Source organism: Phascolarctos cinereus, unplaced genomic scaffold, assembly GCF_003287225.1.
Source record: "Phascolarctos cinereus isolate Bilbo 61053 unplaced genomic scaffold, phaCin_HiC Scaffold_5;HRSCAF=322, whole genome shotgun sequence".
NCBI lineage: Eukaryota > Metazoa > Chordata > Mammalia > Diprotodontia > Phascolarctidae > Phascolarctos > Phascolarctos cinereus.
The window spans coordinates 274,398,523-274,420,954 of record NW_027555958.1 but is presented as its reverse complement, the minus strand read 5'-3'; the positions used below and the strand labels follow the sequence as shown (position 1 = coordinate 274,420,954).

The following is a 22,432-nucleotide window of genomic DNA, read 5'->3' as shown; positions in this document are numbered from 1 at the left end:
TGTTCTCTGTCATGTCTATTCATAGAGTTGCCTAGAGCACAGAGAGTTTAATTGACTTACCCAAAATCACATAGCCAGTATAGATAAGAAGCAAGAGTGGAACTGAAGCCTTCCCACTATGCTATGGCTGCTTCTTCTATTTTGTAATGATGAAAAACTCAAACCTCAGTCTCTATTGTTCTATTGATGCTAGATTTTAGATTTTAGACAAAAAACTTTTTTTGTGGATGTATATTTAATCATAGTAACAAAAGCTTTGTTTTGTTTAATTTCCCAGAAAGTATGAAAATTAATGCAGTTTTTCAGGTTTTAGTTACACTGTAGCATATAGATTTTCCAAATACAGTTGAGATTTGAGAGTACTGATAAAATATAATAAAACTAACCTAATTTCCCGAGTATTCTTAGATGTTCATGAAATGCCCTCTGGACATTTACAAAATTTCTGCATCTGTAAAAGTGATATAAAAGAACATATAGATAAAAATGCTCAGCCTTTCATTCTTTAAATAGCAAGGGAAATGGGATTTTTAAAAAAGCTTAGATTAAGTTGAGCACATCATGAGGGCTTTAAGATTTGCAAAACACTTTACATATCTTAACTTTGTTTGAATCCTGTAACAGCCATGTGAGTTGAGTACCACAGGTGTTATTGTCCTACTTTTCAGACAAAAAAACAGACTCAGATATTAAGCGACTGTTATGTTATGATCAGATAGCTCCTAAATGTCGGGGATGGGATTTGGACCTGGTTCTCAAGGTCTTAGGATCATAAAGTTATAGTTTTCATGTTGGAAGGAGGTCATCTAGTTTTCTCCGGATTATTTTGCAGATGAGAAATCTGATGCCCAGAGAGTTTATGTGATCTGCTTTAAGTAATATAGTATATTGTGTGTGTGTGTATGTGTATGTGTGTGTGTATTATATGTAGTAATATATAATACAAAGATTCGAACTTAAGTTCTCTGATTCCCAACATAGCACTCTTTATAACCTCACACTTATTGTTCACCAGATTGCCTCTCCCAAGGAGACATATAAGAACTTCAGTGACAGTGCATTTAACAGTAATGTTATGTGTTTATAACTTGACTCTCTACTGGTTCTCCTTTTGCTTTTCTGATCATTCCTCACCTCTCTTTGCTGGCTCATCATCCCTGACTTTGAATGTTTCCCAAAGTTCTGTCCTAGGCCCTCTCTTCTCCCTCTGCACTCTCTTGATAAACCTCATCATCTCCTATGGTTTTAACTGTCATCTCTATGGCAGTGACTCTCAGATCTATATATGTCAAGCCCCAATCTCTCCCTTGATCTTTATTAAATCCCACATCACCAATAGGCAGATTGGATGTTTCAAACTGGATGTCCCAAAGACATCTTAAGCTCAGCATGGCTAAAACTGAACTCATGATCTTTCACCCTAAACTCTCCCCTCTTCCAGACTTCCCTATCTCAGTCAAAAGTCACCACCATCCTTCCAGTGTCTCAGGTTTGTAACTGGAATAGAATGCTCACTCTCTTCACATATCCAGTCAGTTGATAACTCTTGTCATTAATATAAACTGTGATTTATCTTCTAAAACTCTATGCATACTGGCCCCAACCTATCTCTTCAGCCTCAGAGACCAGGACTACCCCTTGCACACAGCCAAACAGGCTTCTCTGTGTCCTTCACATGATACTCCATCTGCTGTCTCTGGACCTTTGCAGTGGTTGTTCCGCATAGCTAGGATGTGTGCTCTTCTTACCATAAATTGAGAGTCCTCCTCTTTTTTAAAGAGACAATTCAAGTGCTATCTACTGCATGGAGCCTTTCCTGACTCTGCACCATTCCTCCAAGTGCTAGTGATTTCCCTCCCTAACTACCCTTGTTTTAACCTGTATATATTTGCATGTGTTGATTTTATATTTATTCTGTGTCTATACATTTATATATGTGCATTTATATATACATGTATGTGTGTATGCATGTCTGTGTGTACACACACACACACACACACACACACACTCTTGTCTGTCCCATTAGAATGTAGGCTCATTGTGAGTAGGGATTATTTCATTCTTAGTACTTGTATTCCCAGTACTTAGCATGGTGACTAGCATATGGTAATTAAGCACTTATTTAATGCTTATTGATTGATTGATGCAGGTTAGTATCTTCCTTACAACTTAGAGTCAGTCTTAGGAAGTCATCTAAAGCACTGAGAGGTCAAAATGATTTGACTAGTCATGTAGCCAGTATGTGTTAGAGGCAGGATTTAACCTTGAACCCAATTCTTCTTAACCCCAAACTCTTCTCTCTGTCTACTATGCCACACTTCCTCTACTGGTAATACATATCCCAGTAATGTATGCATGATTTTAACAAGGTGTTAATTAGTTTTAGTAGGTGAGAAACTATACTTTGACATAAAAAGATGCATATAGTCCTGCATTGAATTAAATGCAGACAGAAAAACTTGAAAGGTAATTTCCCATGCTAGAGAGAGCTAGCCTCAGAACTCAAGATCTAAATTAAAATTTTGCCTCTGACTACATAGTGACTGTGTGAACTGGGATAAGTCACTTAATCCTTCAGTGCCCCAAACAACTTTCTGAGATTGTAGAATGCTGAAGAGCAAGGGACTGATCTTCACTACCTCAACAGTGGAATTATCAGTGTGGTCCAGAAACCACCTTTGCCCTTGTATGTCCTATAATAGCAGATTAGTAAAATTTTGTAAAGTCAGAATAATTCTTTAGCACTTAATGGGTTATATTGGCATTTAAATTAAATCATTTTTGAGGAACCCAGTGTGTTTTATATATTGTGTGGCATAAATGTCACTTTTTTTAAAATCTCAAAATATTTTGTTGGATGTTTTGTCATATACTGCAGAACAAGCAGAATAAAAATAATATGTATTTTTTAATCATTGAATTTAAATCAGTGATGCTGATTTAAAATATCATTTTACTTTTAGAATATTACTAACAAGCTGCAAACTAACAAATAGAGTGACTCATAATATCCTGGAAGTGTTAGTATAATCTTTCACAAAGAAACCAGCATGTAATTATGGTTATATTGGCTCAAAATTAATTCTCTAGGCATTTATTCACTCTTGCTTCTCTGAATGTTGGTCATGTTTTTGTAAATAAGAATTATTTACAAATGAATGTTTTTATGTTTTACATTCATATTGCATGTACCTGTTCATTTATGAAGAAAATTTTACAGTGAACTAACCTTGTATGCAATTAAAAGTTCTAGGCAAACATTTTAAGTTAATCATTCATTTTAGAGTTTCTCTTCATATACTGCAGTTATGTCATATTTAATCATCTTTTCTTAATCTTTTTATAGTGGGAACGCTAAAAGAAATTTAAGGGAATCTTCTGAGTGTTCCTATTGCTATATTCCACAATCTGAAAATTATTTATTCTATTTTTAGAAGAATCTACCAAGTTGAATGATGGCAGTAGTACTGCTACCGTCCCCAGCCTGCCTTACACCGAAAACAGCAACAGCAGCAGTGAACTAAATTCTTCACAGAATGAATCTTTCACTAAAACATCTGACGATCCTGAAAATGGAGAAAGGGAATCTCATACACCTTTCTCTGTTCAAGAGGAAATAGGTAAGAGTATATTAACAAACTTATTCTAAACCTTTATATTAAACAAAACAATATACCCTAATTTATCTCCAAAATACTCATTAATAGCATTGCTCTCCCTTCTTCAAATGTGGGGAATAATTAATTGATGGGTTAATTGGAGGCAGCTATAGAGATTTGAAAACTATCTAAAGAATTGACATATGGAAATAAGGATTTAAAAGAAAAGAATAATTGGCTAAGGTTACTAAATAATTCAAAGGCTTTCTTCCATTAAACACAATTTAAAAAATAAGTATTTAGGGGTGGAAATTATTCTGAAATATATTATATATTTTTTTATCCTTTTTTTTTTTTTTTGGCTAGGCAATGGGGTTAAGTGACTTGCTCAGGGTCACACAGCTAGTGTTATGTGTCTGGGGCTGAATTTGAACTCGGGTCCTCCTGAATTCAGGGCCAGTGTTCTATCCACTGTACCACCTAGCTGCCCCATGTTTTTTTTTAATCATGTTAGTGCCTATAGAGTATAACTTTAATTTTTCTGTTCATGACTCAAGCTCATAGTTTTTAACATCATTTATTATTACACTGTACTTTGATATCAAGATTCCTTCAGGACCTATTGAGGTTTATAGGGCTATTTGTCCTTCTATGCAGTTGATTGTCCTGTTTTTAGTTCTCTTATCTGTTCTTTTTAAAAACTGAGATTTTTTTTAAAGTTAATGAAAACCTCCCTCTTCTCTCCAACATTAGAGAGGAAAAACAAAAACTTTATAGCAAACATACATAGCTTAGCAAAACAAATTCCTACATTGGCCATATCCAAAAATTATGTTTTGTTATGTACCCTGAATCTGTCACCTTTCTGCCAGCAAATGTACACCATGTTTCATTATAAATCCTTTAAATTATGATTGGTTATTGCATTCATCAGAGTTCTTACATCTTTCAAATCTGTTTGTCTTTACAGTATTTTTGTTATATAGATTGTTCTGGTTCTGCATACTTCACTACATTAGTTAATTCAGCTATTCCCAGATTTTTCTGAAACCATTCCCTTCATCATTTCACTCAGGACAATTTCAGCACATTCATATGCCTTAATTTGTTCAGCCATTTCCCAATTAACAAGTACTCCCTTAATTTCCAGTTCTTTGCCAGCACAAATAGAGTTGCTATAAATACTTTTCTACAAATGGGTCCTTTTCATCTTTCTTTGATCTCTTTGAGGTATAGACCTGGTAGTGAAATTACTGGGTCAAATTATGCACAGTTTAAATTTTTGCATGTAGTTCCAGATTGCTTTCCAGCATGACTTTAGCAATTCACAATTTCACCATCAAAATGCCCTATTTTCCCACAGCCCCTCCAGCATTTCTGATTTTCCTTTTTTGTTGATTTTAACAAAATGATGAGTATGTGGTAGAATTTTAGAATTGCTTCATTTTGGTTTTGTCTAATTATTAGCAGCTTAGGATATTTTTTTTCACAAGATTGCTAATAGCTTGGATTACTTTCTTCGAAAACTGCTGGTTCATGTCCTTTGACCAATTATCCATTGAGGAATGGTTATTCTCATCAACTTGAGTTAGTTTCTTAGAAAAGAGACCTTTGTCAGAGAAACTCACTGCATAGATTTTTCTGATTTACCTGCTTTTCTAATTTTAGCTGCACTAGCTTTCTTTATGTAAAACATTTTTAATTTCATGTAATCAAAATTTGCCATTTTACATTTTATGAGCTTCTCTATCCATTGTTTAGCCACAGACTCTTTTCCCCTATCCATAGCTCTGAAAAATAATTTCTTCTTTGCTCCTCTAAAATTGTTTAGGATGTTAACCCTTTATGGCCAAGTCATATGCCCATTTGGAGCTTATTTTGGGCTGCATTGTGAGATGCTAATCTTTGTCTAATTTGTTCCAGACTGCTTTCCTCAGCAGTTTTTTTGAATAGTGAGTTTTTACAAAGCCCAGTAGCTGAGTTTTTCAAACGTTAAACTACTGTTCTCATTTGTTGCTATATATTGCATATCTTATCTGTTATTTAGATTTGTTTCCTTAGATTTAGAATTATTTAGATCTGACTTTATTTTTATAGAGAGTGTTTTGTAGTTGTATTTATTCATATAGTTTCTGTATGTGGTAGAGATGCTTTATACATCCTGTAGTCATTTTAAATAGAATTTCTCTTTCTTTCTACTGGGTTTTGTTGATAATGCACACAAATGCTGATGTTTTATATGGGTTTCAGCATGTATACTGCAACCTTGCTGAAGTTAATTGTTTCAGTTAATTTTTAATTCACTTTCTAGAGTTCTCTGAATTAAATCATTTCATCATCTATGAAAAGCAATAATTTTGTTTCCTCTTTGACCATGAGTTAATTTTTCTTGCCTTATCTCTATATCTAACGTTTCTAGCACTATCAGATTTAGTAGTGATAATGAATATTCCTTATTTACCCTTGATCTTAATTGGAAAGGTCCCTATTATATATAATGCTGGTTCTTGGGTTTAGATAAATACTACTTATCATGTTAATGAAAAATTCTTATTCTTATGCTTACCAGTGTTTTTAACAGGAGTGGGTGTTTCATTTTACCAAAACTTTTTTCCTGCATCTTTTGAAATAATCATGTGTCTTTGTTGTTCTTGTTATTGCTATATACTATTATGTTTATAGCATTCCTAATATTGAATCAATCCTGTATTCCTGGTATAAAAACATCCTGCTTGTAGTATATATGTGTGTGTGTGTGTGTGTGTATACACACACACACACACACACATATATATATACATATATATAATCTTTGTGATATCGTTACATTAGCTGTTTTGCTAATATTTTATTTAAAATTTTTGCATCAGTATTCATTAGCAGTACTGATTTGTAGTTTTCTTTCTGTTTTGACTCTCTCTAGATTAGGTATCAAGACCATTATTTGTATCATAGAAGAAATTTGGTTGGTTTTTTCTTTTCCTGTTTTTTCAAACAGCTTGTGTAATATTGGAATGAATTTTTCTTTAAATTTTTTTGTATAATATTTTTTATAACTCCGTCTAGTTCTAAAGTTTTTTTTCTTTGGGAGGTCATTAATGGCTTGTTCAATTTTTTCCCCCCTAACATTGGGTTATTTGTGTTCTCTTCAGTTTCTCGTTCTATAATTCTAGGCATTTTACATCTTTGTAAGAATTTATCCATTTAATTTGTATCGTTGATTCTATTGGCATATAATTGGGCAAAATAGTTTATTAATTTCCTTTATTTCTTCATATGTTGTGAATTTACCTTTTGCATTTTTTGATACTAGTAATTGGGTTTACCTTTTTAAAAATCAAATTATTTAATTCAATACTTTTTCCTTCCATTTTTAAAAATTTCTGATTTTTAAGGACTTCTATTTTGGTATTTAACAGTGGTTTTTTAATTTATTGGTTTTCTAAAGATTTTCCCCGCAATTCATTGATTTTTTTTTTCTCTCTTTGATGATAAAAGGGTTAGAGATATAAAATTTCCCCTACTTGGGCAGCATCCCAAAACTTTTAGTATGTTGTCATCATTGTCTCATTGTTGTGGTTATCTTTAATGAAGTTACCTGTTGATTGCTTGATTTTTTGGTTTGTTTGTTTTACCTGCCCATTCTTTGGCAGTCTCCACTGACCTGCCTGTCTCCCAATGCAGACCTGCCCTGTGAAAATGACTTATTTAATTTTTTTTCTTGGATTTCTCAGTCAGGACTTGGTCTGGTGCATTTTTCTACATCTTTTTGGAAAAATTGTGAGGAATGCTGGCAGTGTGCTGCTCTCTCCTACTCTGCCATCTCTTATCTCTTTATAGATTTTCCTATGTATTCCTTGATTGGAGCTGCCACTTCTTACTTCTGTAGTTGTGCTTGCTCAGAATATATCTTCCCCTGCCCCCTTTTCTAATTGGTATTTCTAGTCTGCGTTCAGGTTGGAAACCAGGTCTTCAGGCTTCTTAGTATTGTATGTAAAATAAGAATCTTCAGGGCAGCTAGGTGGCGAAGTGGATAGAACACAGGCCCTGGAATCAGGAGGACCTGAATTCAAATGGCCTCAGACACATAACACTTGCTAGCTGTGTGACCCTGGGTAAGTCACTTAACCCCACTGCTTAGCACCCCCCCCAAAAAAAAGAGCCTTTGATTAAGGGTCTTGCCTATGAGTAAATTGCCTGAACTTTTGTGCATGTACTTGGTGCCCTCTCTTGGCTACTTTTCTTTTTTACTTGCTTTCTTGTTCTTAGTTGTATGCCAGACAGGTGAGGTTTTACTATATTAATTATGATATATCAACCACCTTTAGCTTTTTACCAACTTTTTGTTATCAGATTTCAAATCGGAGAAGTCTAATGGAGAAAGAAGTGATTCCCCTGGAACAGGGAAAGGTACACCTGGCTCAACACGAATGGTCACAAGATTACGAAATCCAGACAGCAAGCTGAGTCAGCTAAAGAGCCAACAGGTTGCTGCAGCAGCACATGAAGCAAATAAATTATTTAAGGAAGGCAGAGAGGTGTGTATCTTTTTAAAATATTATTTTTATGGTTTAAAGTAATTCTCATTTATGCTATCATTTTTTAAAAGTGGAAGGATAATAAAATTCTCTGTAGATTGTGGGGATTTGCTGTTGAATTGCTTTTTCCACCTTTAAATAGATTCGGTTTCTATGAAATTAAAAGTGCTATTTACAGGAAGTCTTGTTGTACGCAAGAGGCAGAGTGGCAAGATGGATAAAGAGCTAACTTTGAAACCAGGAAGACCTGGGTTCAAGTCCTTCTTCTGGCACATCCTGCCCATGTGACAGAAAGATGTAAAGAAGGATTTCCTTGCTTCCAACTTCCATAGTTCAATGAAAATACGGTTCTGGTCCCTGTCCCTATTACATATCCTTATTCCATCCCACTTACAAATCGGTTCAATTTTTCATAACCTCATTCAGCATAAGAACTCCCACTTTTCAAATGTTTATGGTTTGAATTTACTTTGGTTTTCTCATGACTTAAGTTGCCACAAAACATCGATGTAACAGGTTGGGATGGTAATGGTGTTCAGAACCTTCATATGTTAAACATAATCAGCCCTAGGTTTTTCATACAATAAGGCCATTAAGTGTGGCACCTGAAAAACTGAAATAATGTGCTGGTTTCACAGGAGATGAATTATGGCTGAACCATTAAGGATTCTGATCCACATGGGTAGAGGATGGGAAATGCTAGTCTTTCAGAAGCAGTTGTGGGAATTGACAGAATAGTAGCTTAGATATGGTTGGAGAATAGGGCAGGGGTATGCTTGATCCAGCTTTAACTGGAATTAAAGCCAATTGTTAAATTTTGAGTGTGAGTATTTACACCTCAAAAATCAGCAAATGCTATAAATCAGGGCTTGGGTATTTTGCTTTGTTCATTGTCTAGACTTAAAATGATGGAGAAAATGTTAGTAATGCAGGTTAAACTTAAAAGTGTGTCACACAATTTTTTTTTTGAGATATTTACCAGCATGCCACTCGAGTAGTGTATGCTATGACATTCTATGATGTCAGCATAGCATTAAGAGCAAGCATTCTCTACTTAGAGGGTGCAGTAAGATCTATTTTGATAAAAACTTGTGACTCCTAGAAGTCATCGCAGCCAAATTTTGTAGTCACACACACACACACACACACACACACACACACACACACACACACACACACGTATAGAGGTGTGTGTAGTTGTTTTCTTTTTTGAGATTCATTTCTGTATCTCATCCAGGCAAGAAGTGCAGCACTCGCTCACAGCCCGACCTAAGTGCTGATGAGCACAGAAGCATTAATCTGCTCCATTTCTGACTTTAGTGGGTTTACTCATCCTTAAGCAGCCTAGTGGCCCCCTGTTCCTGGGGCTCACCATATTGGTGGTGGAATTAGTGCAGACATCTGATTAGCTTTAGCCCTACTGTAGCTTACAATTCTTTTTATTTAATTTAAATTTTTTTATTTTTTCCATATGCTTTTGAGTTGAAAATTTTTCTCCCTTTTCCTCCCCCCCATCCTCCCCAAGACGGCACACAATCTGATATAGGCTTTACATTTACATACCCATTAAACATATTTTCACATTAGTGAAGTTCTAAGTAAAAATTAAAACCAATAGGAGGAACCATCAGAAAGATGAAACAAAACTCAACAGAAGATTAAAATAAGTGATAGCGATTCGACTTCCATAGTTCTTTCTTTGGATGTGGACAGCATTATCCATCCCGAGGCCTCTGGAAATGTCTTAGATCCTCATAATGCTGAGAAAGGTTCAGTTTAACAATCTTATTCATTGCATAACGTGGCTGTTATTGTGTACAAAGTCCTCTTGGTTCTGCTCACTTCACTCAGCATCAGACCGTGTAAGTCTTTCCAGGTTTTTCTGAAGTCAGCCTGTTCATCATTTCTTATAGCACAATAGTATTCCATTACATTCATATACCACAACTTGCTCAGCCATTCCCCAATTGATGGGCATCCTCTCAATTTCCAATTCTTTGCCACCACAAAAAGAACTGCTGTGTATATTTTTGTACATGTGGGTCCTTTTCCCATTTGTTTGATCTCTTTGGGATATAGCCCTAGAAGTGCTATTGCTGTATCAAAGGGTATGCACATTTTTGTAGCCCTTTGGGCATAGTTCCAAATTGTTCTCCAAAATGGTTGGATCATTTTGTGGCTTACAATTCTTGAAATTAAGTGATCCACCTGCCTCAGCCGCTCAAGCTAGGCCCACCCTACCTGGCCAACATTATATTTGATCTAGCACATTTTAAAAAATCCTTCCTAGGTGACAGTTTTATGGGATTGCTCTAAAGTATTCTTAAAACCTGTGAACTCTTGGAAGGTACACAGATTAAAGAGTTAAGAGGCTTGTATTCTAGATCCAGCCATGCTGCTAACAAGCTAAAGTTAGTAGCCTAGTCCTCTGGGCCTTTGTTTCTTTATTATAAAATGAAAAATTTGTATTAAATGACCTCCACGGTTCTTTCTAGCTCTTAAGATTTTGTAATTCTCAGGTGTAGATATAGTAAAGTAGCAGACCAAGAAAGTATTACAGGTAGTATTTACTGAATAGAAATCTCTTTAGGTAGCTTTAAGTACACAGTAATAGCTTGAAGTGCTATCCTTATGTAGTCATAATTTGCCATGTGGTTATTCATGTTTTACATGTATTTATTTAATTTGCTTAATTTAAATTTATTTAGTTTAATATAGGTTATTACCTAATGTTTGCTTGGACTTGATGACTACAGGTTATTGAAGGGAAAAAAGTTTGTCAAATCAATTTGCATATTTTGTATGCTTTAATAAAATCTTTTTATATATCTGTTTCCTCGAGTAGGTCCTGGTAGTTAACTCTCAAGGAGAAATTTCACGATTGAGCACCAAGAAGGAAATCATTATGAAAGGAAATATCAACAACTTTTTCAAGCTAGGTCAAGAAGGGAAATATCGTGTCTACCACAATCAGTACACCACCAATTCTTTTGCACTGAACAAACACCAGCACAGAGAGGACCATGATAAGAGAAGGCATCTTTCACATAAATTTTGCTTGACTCCAGCGGGGGAGTTCAAATGGAATGGTTCTGTACATGGGTCCAAAGTACTTACAATATCCACCCTGAGGTTAACCATCATCCAGCTGGAAAACAACATCCCTGCACCATTCCTGCATCCCAATTGGGCCTCTCACAGGTAACAGAGACTCAAGTCAACTGATGGCTGCCATACTGAGCCTGGGATTTAAATAGATTTCAGGGGATCTTTTAAACTTGGACTGGAAAGAAAAAGGTCACATCTGTATTTTTGCTAACCTCTGATTAAAATTTAACATTTCCATCAGTTATGAAATGTAGACAACAGACATTCCATGGCCTTCCAAAGGGGTCCATGGCACGCAAAAAGTTTATGAAGCCCCATCTTTAATGATTGTTGAGTTAGTGAATGAACTTAGAAATGTTACCCAAGTTTTAATTGTGTCTGTTTGCCAACAGAGTGTAATTTTTAGATAATGTGTCATAGCAGAAAATTCCATTAAGGTTGTTTTTACACTGCTTAATAGAAATGTTTAAATGGAGGTATACTTATTATATAAAATTATGAATACAGTATTTAAAATTTCAACTGATTGCAGCTGTTTGTCTTCTTTATAAAATGTAGGTCAAATTGGATCAAAGCGGTTCAGATGTGTAGCAAACCTAGAGAATTTGCTTTGGCTTTGGCCATTTTGGAATGTGCCATTAAGCCAGTTGTCATGCTGCCAATCTGGCGAGAATCTTTAGGACATACCAGGTAAGGGAAAGGAATCCTGTTTGATACGTGAATTGTAATTTATTCTCTGTTGTAATCCTAATTAGTCAGTTATGGAAATTAACGTGAGTGACAGGAGAAAAAAATAAAGTAAAATACATTCTTTTTTATGTTGTTTCTTAAATCATGCTAGTTACCTAAGACCAACAAATTATTAGCAGATTTGCATTCCCCTACCTACTCACCCCCTCTCTCCATGGAAATTGTTTGTTAATCTAAATTTACTTAGGAAGTAGCAGTAGCAGCCAGAACATTTTGCACTCTTTAAATGTTTAAATTATTGTGGTATGAAATATTCAGATATTTTTATATATTTTAAATGTATATGGGATTTTAAATGTGTTATTTGTGTGATTGTTATAATTGGGTATATTATATGAACCAAATTTATTATTTTTTTTTTAAATTTAAAGACTAAAAATAATACAAAAACATATGTACAATTTGGTTGCCAAATCAGCATGCTTAACTTTCATTGGAAAGGCTGGTAGGGAAGAGGAGATACAATATTACATTTGAAGCATTGTATCGTATGAAAGAGGAATTACACTTATTTTTCTTGGTACCAGAGGACAGGAATAGGAGTGATGGGTAGAAGTTGGTGAGAAGCAAATTTAAACTTGATGTTAGGAAAAACTTACTGAAAGTTAGAATTTTCCAAAAGTGGAATGGAGTTGCCTTAGGAGGTATCCTGCCACTGGAGGCCTTCACTGACTGGGTCACCACTTATTTAGACATTGTGTAGAAGGTAATCTTGCTGACATACAGATTAAATCAGATCGTCTCTGACACACTCTCCCCCACCCCCAGTCTAACTGAGATCTGTGACATAACATGTAACATATTTCTCCTTCCATATTTTGGGATTTTTTCCCCCCCACAAAAATCCTACATATGGACATCCTCTTTTCTGTTTTGAAATAGCAGGGACTGTGGCCACCAGACACTTCCCTAAATGAAAATGGGCTTTGGTTTTGGAAAAGAAGACAGATTTATGTTAAAGGGTCTAATGGCCTGATGCGGTTGGAGAATTAAAGAGTTAGACAGTGTTCTCTGTTTTCCTATGATTTCCTCAGTTTTTCCATCTCATTTTTTAGACAAAGGTATAGACTCTACCCTCACTTATTTTAGAATGAAAGTGTTGGTGAAAAACAGAACAACTTGGGAATAAATATGATTTATTCTTGAGAGGGGGCAGCATGTTCTATTAGGTAGTTGACGTTGGAGTCAGGAGATTTGGGTTCAAGTTTGACATGCCAGCTCTGTGACTCTGCCTGAGCAAGTCACTTACTTTCTCAGTGTCCCAGGAACTTTACAAGACCACAAATTTATAGAATAGTTACTAATGTACATGGAGGGAGGGGTGGGAAAATCTGAGCAAAAAAGTTTCTTCTAAAAAAAATTATCCTGTGATCCTATTATTTTTCTCTATTTATATATATATATATATATATATATATATATATATATATATATATTTACTAGACTTCCTGCCCATATTACTCTATCACCAACATTCTGTGTCTCATTTGCCTTATTGAAACTTTACTTGTAGAGGTGATTTGTATGCCTAATGCATTCTGTCTCATAGGATCATGGATTGAGATAGTGCTAGAAGGGACTTTAGAGTCTCTAGTCTAAGCTCTTCATTTTACAAATGATGAAACTGAGGTTCATAGAAGTTAATTGACTTACTCAGATAGAAAGTGACAGAGCTAGAATCCAAACTCAAGTCCTGTGACCCCAAATTTTGCATTTTTTCCTCTCCACTAATCTAATCCAGTAAGCAGTTACTTAATGCCTGTTGTTTGCTATGTTTTGGGTATATAAGGAGAAAATGAAAAAGAGCTCTTTCCCTGAAGGAACTTATATTCTTTTGGAGGAGCTTAGGAAACTTCTACAGACTTGTGGGGAAATAACAAAGATTATCATGTATATTATTTCTTGAGATATTTATCTGTATTTTAAGAACTGAATTTCAATTTGTATCATCTAGACTCACTTGAACCTTATTTTTGTTAAAAACCTTTCCACTTAATTTGTGGTTCTGGAAACCTTATTCAACAGTTATTAAATATCTTGTGTCTAGAGACACTGCACTAGGCCCTGGGGATGGTTAAAAGTTTTTTTAAAATATGGTATCTGTCCTGGTGGAGCTTAAGACTGGTGAGGGTCACATTATACTTTAACATGCATTTATTAATTGTTCCCTCCTCAAACTCTCCCCTCCCCCTAAAAGAATTTGTGTGGTTTTTTTTTAATCTGAAGTGAGGAAAGGTCTTTTACCAAATGAGATCAAACAAACTTCCTTAACAGTATGTCCATAAATTTAAAGGATGGTTAAGAATTTAACAGTCAGGGCAAGATATTATAAGCATAGCTTAAACAAGGCAGAAAATCCTAGAGTATATGACGATATAATGAATTGTTTAATATAGAATTAAGAGTCATGTACATAGAAATTATAGTTACATCTTTTGAGATGGATGAAATTAGTGAAAGGACATAAAGATGGAGAGAAATGGGCCAAAGACAGATCTGTAAAGAGCCAGTTTGGCTTGAGAAAAATGAAAGAAGGAGTAGAGTAGTATAATGAAAAGATCACTGAACTTGGATTCACAAATTTGAGTTTGTCCATTCATTATTTATTAGCTAGGTCGCCTTAGGCAGTTCCCCCATCCTTTTAGCCTCAATCTTCTCAACTGTGAAATGAAGATAAAGGAGATTACATTACCTTTCTCAAGGAAAGGTGAAGAAGACACTTTGTAAGCATTTAATGCATTTTAAAGTATTACTAGTTATTAAATACGAAGTCATTATTATTAGACTAGAAAAGTAGAGTGGTGCCAGCTTTTGGGGAGCTTTTAATATCAGACTAAGAAGTATAAAGTTTAGTGCCTGGTGAGTACAAAACTCATTGAGAGATGTTGAGCAGAGGAATAATATGACCAAATACACATAGCCTTGTAAAGAATTGTAGCAGAAGGTGAGGAGAAAGTAAAAAGGAGAAGACTTACTAAGACAAGATTGCAGTAGCCTAGGGAATGTTTCACTGCTAGGATGATGGTGCTAAAAAAGGAAAAGGAGGGGATGAATCCAAGAAATACTGCAGAGATAGAATCTTTAGGATTTCATTATTGGTTGGCTATGAGAGAAAGGAATCAAAATTACTACTAAATTTTCAGATGTGGATTGGACAAATGGAGATTCCCCTGGTAGAAGAGTAAAATCAGAAGAAGACAGTTATTTAGGGGAAAAGTTGTGCTTAAATTTGGACACACTGAGTTTGAGGTACTGTGGTCTGTCCAGATGGAGATTTCCTATAGCAGTTGGGCATGCAGGTTTGGAACTTAGAAGACAGGTAAAGGTTTTACTTGAATATGCTTATTTGTTACAAGGAAAATCTTCTGTTTTGGGGAGTGGAGGGTGAGGGTGGAGAGAAAAAAGCATGAGTTAGTCAGTAATGATAGAGATGCAAATATAGAGGAAAACAAAAAGTTTAGAAGAAAACACAAACAGTGCAGTTTTGTTACCATTGTGTTAAATTTAATTTTGTTGTTTTTTAGTTATGTACTACTCTTAATGATCCCATTTGGGATTTTCTTGGCAGAGATACTGAAGTGGTTTGCCATTTCCTTCTCCAGCTTATTTTACAGATGAGGAAAATGAGGTAAATGGGTTAAGTCACACAGCAAATAAGTTTCTGAGGCAGCATTTGAACCTCAGGTCTTCTTGACTCAAGGCCTAGCACTCTATCCACTGCACCACTCAGCTGCCCCATTAAATTTAATATATTCCTTTAAAAACAAACTATTTAAAAGAACTTTATGATTTCATTGATGATTATTTTGTTTGTACATCAAAATGTCCATGTTTGGTTATTAGATTCATATTAGATTAGAATCTAATGGTTATTAGATTCATAATAAAGACAATTATTTTAAAAACAAGAAAAGAAAAATAAGGAGTGGTGATTTAAATTAGTGAGTCATTAGATGTAAGCAGTGATAGTTGAAGCCTTGGGAGTGAATGAGATTATTAAGGGAAAAGAGTAGGGTAACAAAAGAAATTTCAGAGATTCAAGGACAAAACCATGTGGAACACCTATCATGAGGAGTTGGGAAGAGGACAACAGAAGAAACATTAAAGGAATGGCTACAGAGATGGTTCAGCATATCCAGAACAAGAGGATAATCAGTGTGTCAAATACTGCAGAAAGATCAAGGAAATAAAGCCTGGAAAAGGTGGCAAATGCAGTCATTGGTAGTCTTTGAGATTATATGGTAGGGATGGAAACCAGATTTCGAGGAGTCAGTGAAATGTTCAGTAGGAAAATGAGTTCATTAAAGGCAACTAAGAAGTTTGTCTTTTAAAGGGAATGGATGAGTGGCAGCTAGGTGGTGCAGTGGATAGAGCGTTGGCCCTGAAGTCAGGAGGACCTGAGTTCAAATCTGGCCTCCGACCAAACACTTAACACTAGCTGTGTGACTCTGGGCAAGTCACTTAAGCCCTGATTTCCTTAAAAAAAAGAAAGAACGGGAATTGGTTAATGAGATATAGCTAAATAAAGTAGTAGCATCTAGGAAAGAACTTTTTAGAATAAGGAAAACCTGAGTGTGTTTGTAGAGAGATGGGAAGGAACTAGTGAGGTAGCAGAGAGTAAAAGAAAGGGTGATTGCTACAGTAACATCTTGGGAAAGGATGGGATCAAGGGCACAGGTAGAAGAATTAGCATTAGCAAGGAATTAGGGATGACTTTTCCTCAGAGATTAGAAAGGAGAATATGTAATAATGATGTACTTTGCTCACTGTAAGGTGGTATGTGAAGGATTAAATATGTGCATATATGTAAGCATCAGCTAGATGCCATCTCCTCTTCATTCAGTGTCAGGCCCCCAAAGTCACCACTAAGCCTGCCCACAGCGTGAAATGTAGAGATCATAATGGTCTGGAAAAGTGTAGAATGACTTGGAGTTGGGAGAGACCTAGGTTCAAATATTACCTTCATCACCTTCTGGCTGTGTGTCCCTGAGCAAGTAACTTAACCACTCAGCCTCAATTTCCTCATCTCTAAAATGGCTGTAATAATAATTGTGCCTATCTACAATTTCTAACCTACAAAAACATTTTAATTGAACATTTCTAATACTTCAAGAATCCCTTGTAATGGGATAATATTCCTGATAAATTATTAATTTTAAGCTCTTATTATTCAAATATATAAACTACCAAAGTCTTTCAAAAGGTATTTTGTAATAAAATGCTGCTTTTTAGATTACACAGAATGACATCCATTGAAAGAGAAGAAAAGGAGAAAGTGAAAAAAAAAGAGAGAAAACAGGAGGAGGAAGAAACAATGCAACAAGCCACATGGGTGAAATATACATTTCCAATCAAACATCAGGTAATCGTCACTAAAATCTTTTAACAGTCATCAGCAAACATTTATTAAATGCCTACTATGTGTAAGGCCCCAAGTTAAGCACCAGGGATACAAAGAAGAAAAAACAAAACCAGACGCTACCTTCAAGAACCTTACATTATATCCAGGGGAATAACATGTACACCTTTAAATCTATACAAAATAAATACAAGGTAGACCAAGGGTGAGAGGTTGCATTAGCAATGAAGAGAGATCAGGAATGAAATAGCTCTGTGTGAGAGTCGTCACTTGAGCTGAACTTTCAAAGAAACTAGGAATTCTAAGAGGCAGAGGTAAAAAGAAAGTGCAAACACAGTTCATCAGACAGGTGAAATAGAATAAGGGATAGTATGCAAAAAGGTTTTGAGATGTAGAGTAGGGTCGAAGAGCTCATGGCAAAATTGCCTTCATTTTCTCAGTCACGAATGAGGTCTTTTGTTGAAATGGGAAGAATACTTAAGAAAAAAAGGTTTGGAATAGTCTCTTTGGAGTATGAAAGAGAATCAGTTGAATTATTAAAGTTTAATTTCTTAAAAGTATTTTTAGTTGTTTTGGAGTCTTCTGGTTTATAATTTAAGTCGTTTGTAGTCATTTTTATTTATCTTATAAATAGCTATATTTGATAATTTAAAAAAATTTTCATCCTAACAAAATATAAACTACATTATAAGTTAATTCTTTGTTTAACTTGTTGGGATAACTGTAAGTATAGCATTTAATATATAGATAGAGATAGTTACTTAGTTATCTATGGCAAAGACCAAAGCAGATTACTTTCTATTTGTTTTCCTTGTATCTATATTTATTTTTCTGTCTTTGAGAAGGAGCCAATCCTTTCCTTTTCATCTCCCTGTGGCTTTTAAGTGATATTCTTCCTTTCTGATCTCTATTGAAATGCCTAACTGAATATGATATTATTTAGATAAAACATACAAATACCTTATAAAATGTGTCATTTGTGTTGCTTGATCAAAATAATTCCCTTTTTAACAGGTTTGGAAACAAAAAGGAGAAGAGTATAGAGTAACGGGCTACGGTGGTTGGAGTTGGATTAGTAAAACACATGTTCATAGGTTTGTCCCTAAATTGCCTGGAAATACTAATGTGAATTACAGAAAAATATTAGACAGTAAGTACCTCAGATTATTTTTTCTATACTTTTAATTTCTTGTTTATTGAAACCACATTAGCCATGTCCTGGGTAAAATTGTTTTTCTTCTACTTTATAAATAGAACATGTTTTAAATGATGTGTTTTATTTTATTCATATAGTATAAAAAATTAGTAAGTGAGAAATAAGGAAAGTCAGAGAATAGTAGAGCTTCATAAATAAGTAGGTGTCCTAAAGATCAGGTCACCTAAACAAAATTTGTTTGGTTTTATAAATACCAGTGACACTTCATTTATTCTGATGCTGTTTCTCTCAACAGTCGAGAATCAGCAAGTGGCCCAATAAGAATTAAGAACAGGCAGAATGATGAGTTCATTTATTTATTTCACTCATAGCAGAGCCCCTCAGAGACACTGACCCCATTTACTTCAAACAAGCTTGTTAGTTTCTGAACAAAACAAAAGCTACTTAGTTTGTGGACCTGTAACATATTTACAGAAGAATGCTTGAAATGGGCAAGAAGTGACATCTGACAATGAAATAGAAGAGACAACTCAGACAGTGAAGTAGCCTGAGATTCATTTAAGTAGACAGGAGCCAGCATGCCTATATACCTCATTAGTCCAATGTTACTAGCATGGTACAATAATAAATATTTGTAATGACGCTATCAAGAAAAAATTAAGTGATGTTTATGTGAGAGGTAAGTATATAAAACGTTTTAGGAAAATTTCCATCTAAGTAGTTAATTGTGAAGTTGTAGAATATAGAGGAATAAGAATTATATGTGGCTAATAATAATAGCTAGCATTTAAGGATTAAGCATTAAACATTTAACCTAAAACTAAAGCTTTAAGGATTGCAAAGTACTTTATATATGTTAATTTATTTGATTCTCAAAATAACACTCTGTGGTAGGTACTGTTATTGTATGCATTATACAGATAAAGAAACTGAGGATCTGAGAGATTGTAAATGGCTTACTCAGCGTCACACAGCTAAATGTCTGAACAGAATTTGAGTTCAAATCCCCCTGATTAAAATCTAGCCCTCTGACACCTAGCTGACATATATCACTGTTCTTCCCCTAAAGATCCTGAATAAATGAAGTGTTACTATATTTTATGGCAGCCTGGTAAACAATATAATGTGATTTTATAGTAAACCATTAGCTTTGTAATGTAATTAGCTAACGTTTTTGTATAAAGAGTATTTTATAAGATGTTCACCTCTTTTTGGCTTGTGTTAGCAGGTGGATTGGTGTCAGTTCAGTGTTGTGTTCTCTAGTTACTAAATTGGCCCCAAGAGGGATTGCCTTGGTGGAATTGTGGAGACAGTTTGATTTTTGTATACAGCAGTGCTGAAAACATCATAATCTGTTTGTCTTTTAATAGAGCTATAATTTACTTTATGGCACAGACTCTTATAAGTAGTGAGTGTGCAGTATTTGTTATTCATGATCCATTACAATCTAAGGGACAATCCAAATTCTTTTATTATATAGGAATTTGTTATATGAGCTATTCCAGTAAATCACTCAGCACATGGAAATGTTCTTTTTTGTCATGAAGAGATGTTTATTATGAATGTATTTGTTTTATATAATAAACTGATTATGTATTCAAGGTTGTCCAGGATATCCCACCTCCCCCTGCCCTTCACTTCCCATAACCTAATTCCCAGTAGTAGGGTAGTGCTACCTAGTTGGATTTTGGCATGCTTTTCACTCATGCCTTGAGCCAGCACCACTTCTCCATGGTGGCAGCAGTGGATGAAGCAATCATATGGAAGCTTTTCAGAGGGACAAGCTAGGCTGAGCTGCTGTAGTGGTGGCAATGGTGGAATACACTTTTTCTGTCATGTGTTAGTAAACTTCTATCACGGTGGATAGTCACTTATTATATGATGTAAATATTAAGAGATTTACTAAGGATGATACAGCACTTAGTATTTATTGTATTCTGTATTTGGGAAGTTACCTCTTATGGCCAAAGCAAATGTATCAATAATTTTTAAGTGTATAGTACACAAGGAAAAAAGAGGATATGCTTTCATTTTTAGACTTTAGGAAAAGACTTTTTTAAAAAGTTTATATATTCTGATCAACCAACCATTTCATTTGACAGAATAAACATTTTTTTAATAGTCTGATTCATCATCAATACAAAAGTGGCCAACAACATAACAAAATTCTTGGGTTTTTCAGTAATTTAAGATTATTTAGTGGGACCACGTTATTTTTTAAATGAAAATGTTTAAAGTGAGGAACATGTCAACTTTAGTGTGACTTATTGGTGCAGGTCTGTTGTATTTGCCTTGCATTCAGTAGTTAAACAGGGCCTACACAGTAGGTTACCTGAAGATTGTTACCCCATCTCCCTTTCCCCCTTCTTCCCTTCACTGGTGCCTAGCCCTCTCTCCTAAGTGTCCTTATGGTATCTCCTTTCCCTTCTGTTTCTAGTGCCTTCCACCCTGCCCACCCACCAAAAAAAAGCCAACCCTAAAGATGCTATTCTTTGAACAGCATCGTAGCATTCTTATACTGTGGAATATATGATAGAGTACCTCTTCCACTGTGTGTTTGCGTTTAAATAGGGGATTGAAATCTAGAAAATATTTATAGTTTCAGCCCTTAGTACACAGAGAAGATTTTTTGTCATCTCTAAAATCATACCAAGTAGTCAGTCACTACTCTTCTGCTTGTGGTAAGGCTAGGCTTGTGTTATAGATTTTGGGGAGGAAATGATAAAAAACCATGTGCTTTTTTGAGCAAAATAAGTTAATCAGTATAAAATGCTATAAATTTTCAAAATTAAAAAAATAAAGGTAAATTCATTATGTCCATGAGTATTTAATACTAAGATTAAATTATATTTTAATGTTATTGAATACAGAGATCCTAGTATGTAAATGGTTTTGATTCACAGCGAATAAGAAACATTCCACTATACCAGATATACAAAAAAAATGTGTAGAATTATTAGAATACTGGTAGTATCTGATTATTTTAATATTTGGTTCTTTCTAGCCAAAAATCTTGACGCTGGTGAAAATGAGTGTGAACTTGATAAAAGAAGAAGTCTAACGCGAAGTCCAACAAAAGTAAAATTGGAGACCAGTTCTCAGAAAAGTAAAGCAAGTGATTCAGAAATGCTACAAGAAATAGACCAAACTGAAATGGAAACTACAAAAATTTCTGAGAAGAAAGACCAAACTAAGGAAGAAAGTACAGTGCTTAAAGAAAAACCTGAAGTTGATATGACCTCTTCAGATGTAGTTGCTACAAAAGAAAAAGGTACGGCAATGATGATTTGTATTTTTAATACAGATGTGTGAATATGTGTATGTGTGTGTATATATGCATACATAAATACATTTCAAGGATCTATTATTTCACTTCTCAAGTGCTCCCTGCACCACTGCAGATTCCATCTTCTCTGTTATTTAGTAGGTGGTCTTCAGTAGCTTTGGCCAAATGTTTATTATCCTGAAGCCAGCCTTGTAGCAATATCCGCATGACTGTCTCCGTATCATGTTTGTGTCTGTGATTACACGAAAATATACACACAAGCACATATATACATCAATAGATATGTATATATAAAGTATTGTTTTTCTTAAAATATATGTGAACTTGAAGATAATTTAAGATAAAAAAAATCTTCTTTTTAACAAGATCTCCTGACACAATGCCTAATACATTGGGGTTAAGTGACTTGCCCAGGGTCACACAGCTAGTAAGTGGCAAGTGTTTGGTCTGAGGCTGGATTTGAACTCAGGTCCTCCTGACTTCAGGGCTGGTGCTCTATCCACTGTACCATCTAGCTGCCCCTGCATTGTAGATTATTAATAAAAGCTTATAAATCTTTATAGGTTTGTAAATCTTATGTGAAAATATTTCTTTGTATGTAGTAATTTATCAGTAAAGTTTCTGAAAAATTTGCTT

At 34.8% G+C, this 22,432-nt stretch overlaps 1 protein-coding gene across 10 annotated transcripts in view; it reads left to right on the top strand.

The window, feature by feature from the left end:
• Positions 1–22,432, top strand: part of BPTF (bromodomain PHD finger transcription factor) — a 193,338-nt gene that overhangs the window by 99,929 nt on the left and 70,977 nt on the right. For all 10 annotated transcript variants that reach the window (XM_021000980.2, XM_078155881.1, XM_021000977.2 and 7 more), the window contains 7 exons: positions 3,435–3,620; positions 7,953–8,137; positions 10,983–11,338; positions 11,804–11,935; positions 17,228–17,357; positions 18,369–18,504; positions 21,515–21,781. In XM_021000980.2, the coding sequence (XP_020856639.1) occupies positions 3,435–3,620; positions 7,953–8,137; positions 10,983–11,338; positions 11,804–11,935; positions 17,228–17,357; positions 18,369–18,504; positions 21,515–21,781 (1,392 nt within the window). The remainder of the gene's footprint in view (positions 1–3,434; positions 3,621–7,952; positions 8,138–10,982; positions 11,339–11,803; positions 11,936–17,227; positions 17,358–18,368; positions 18,505–21,514; positions 21,782–22,432) is intronic.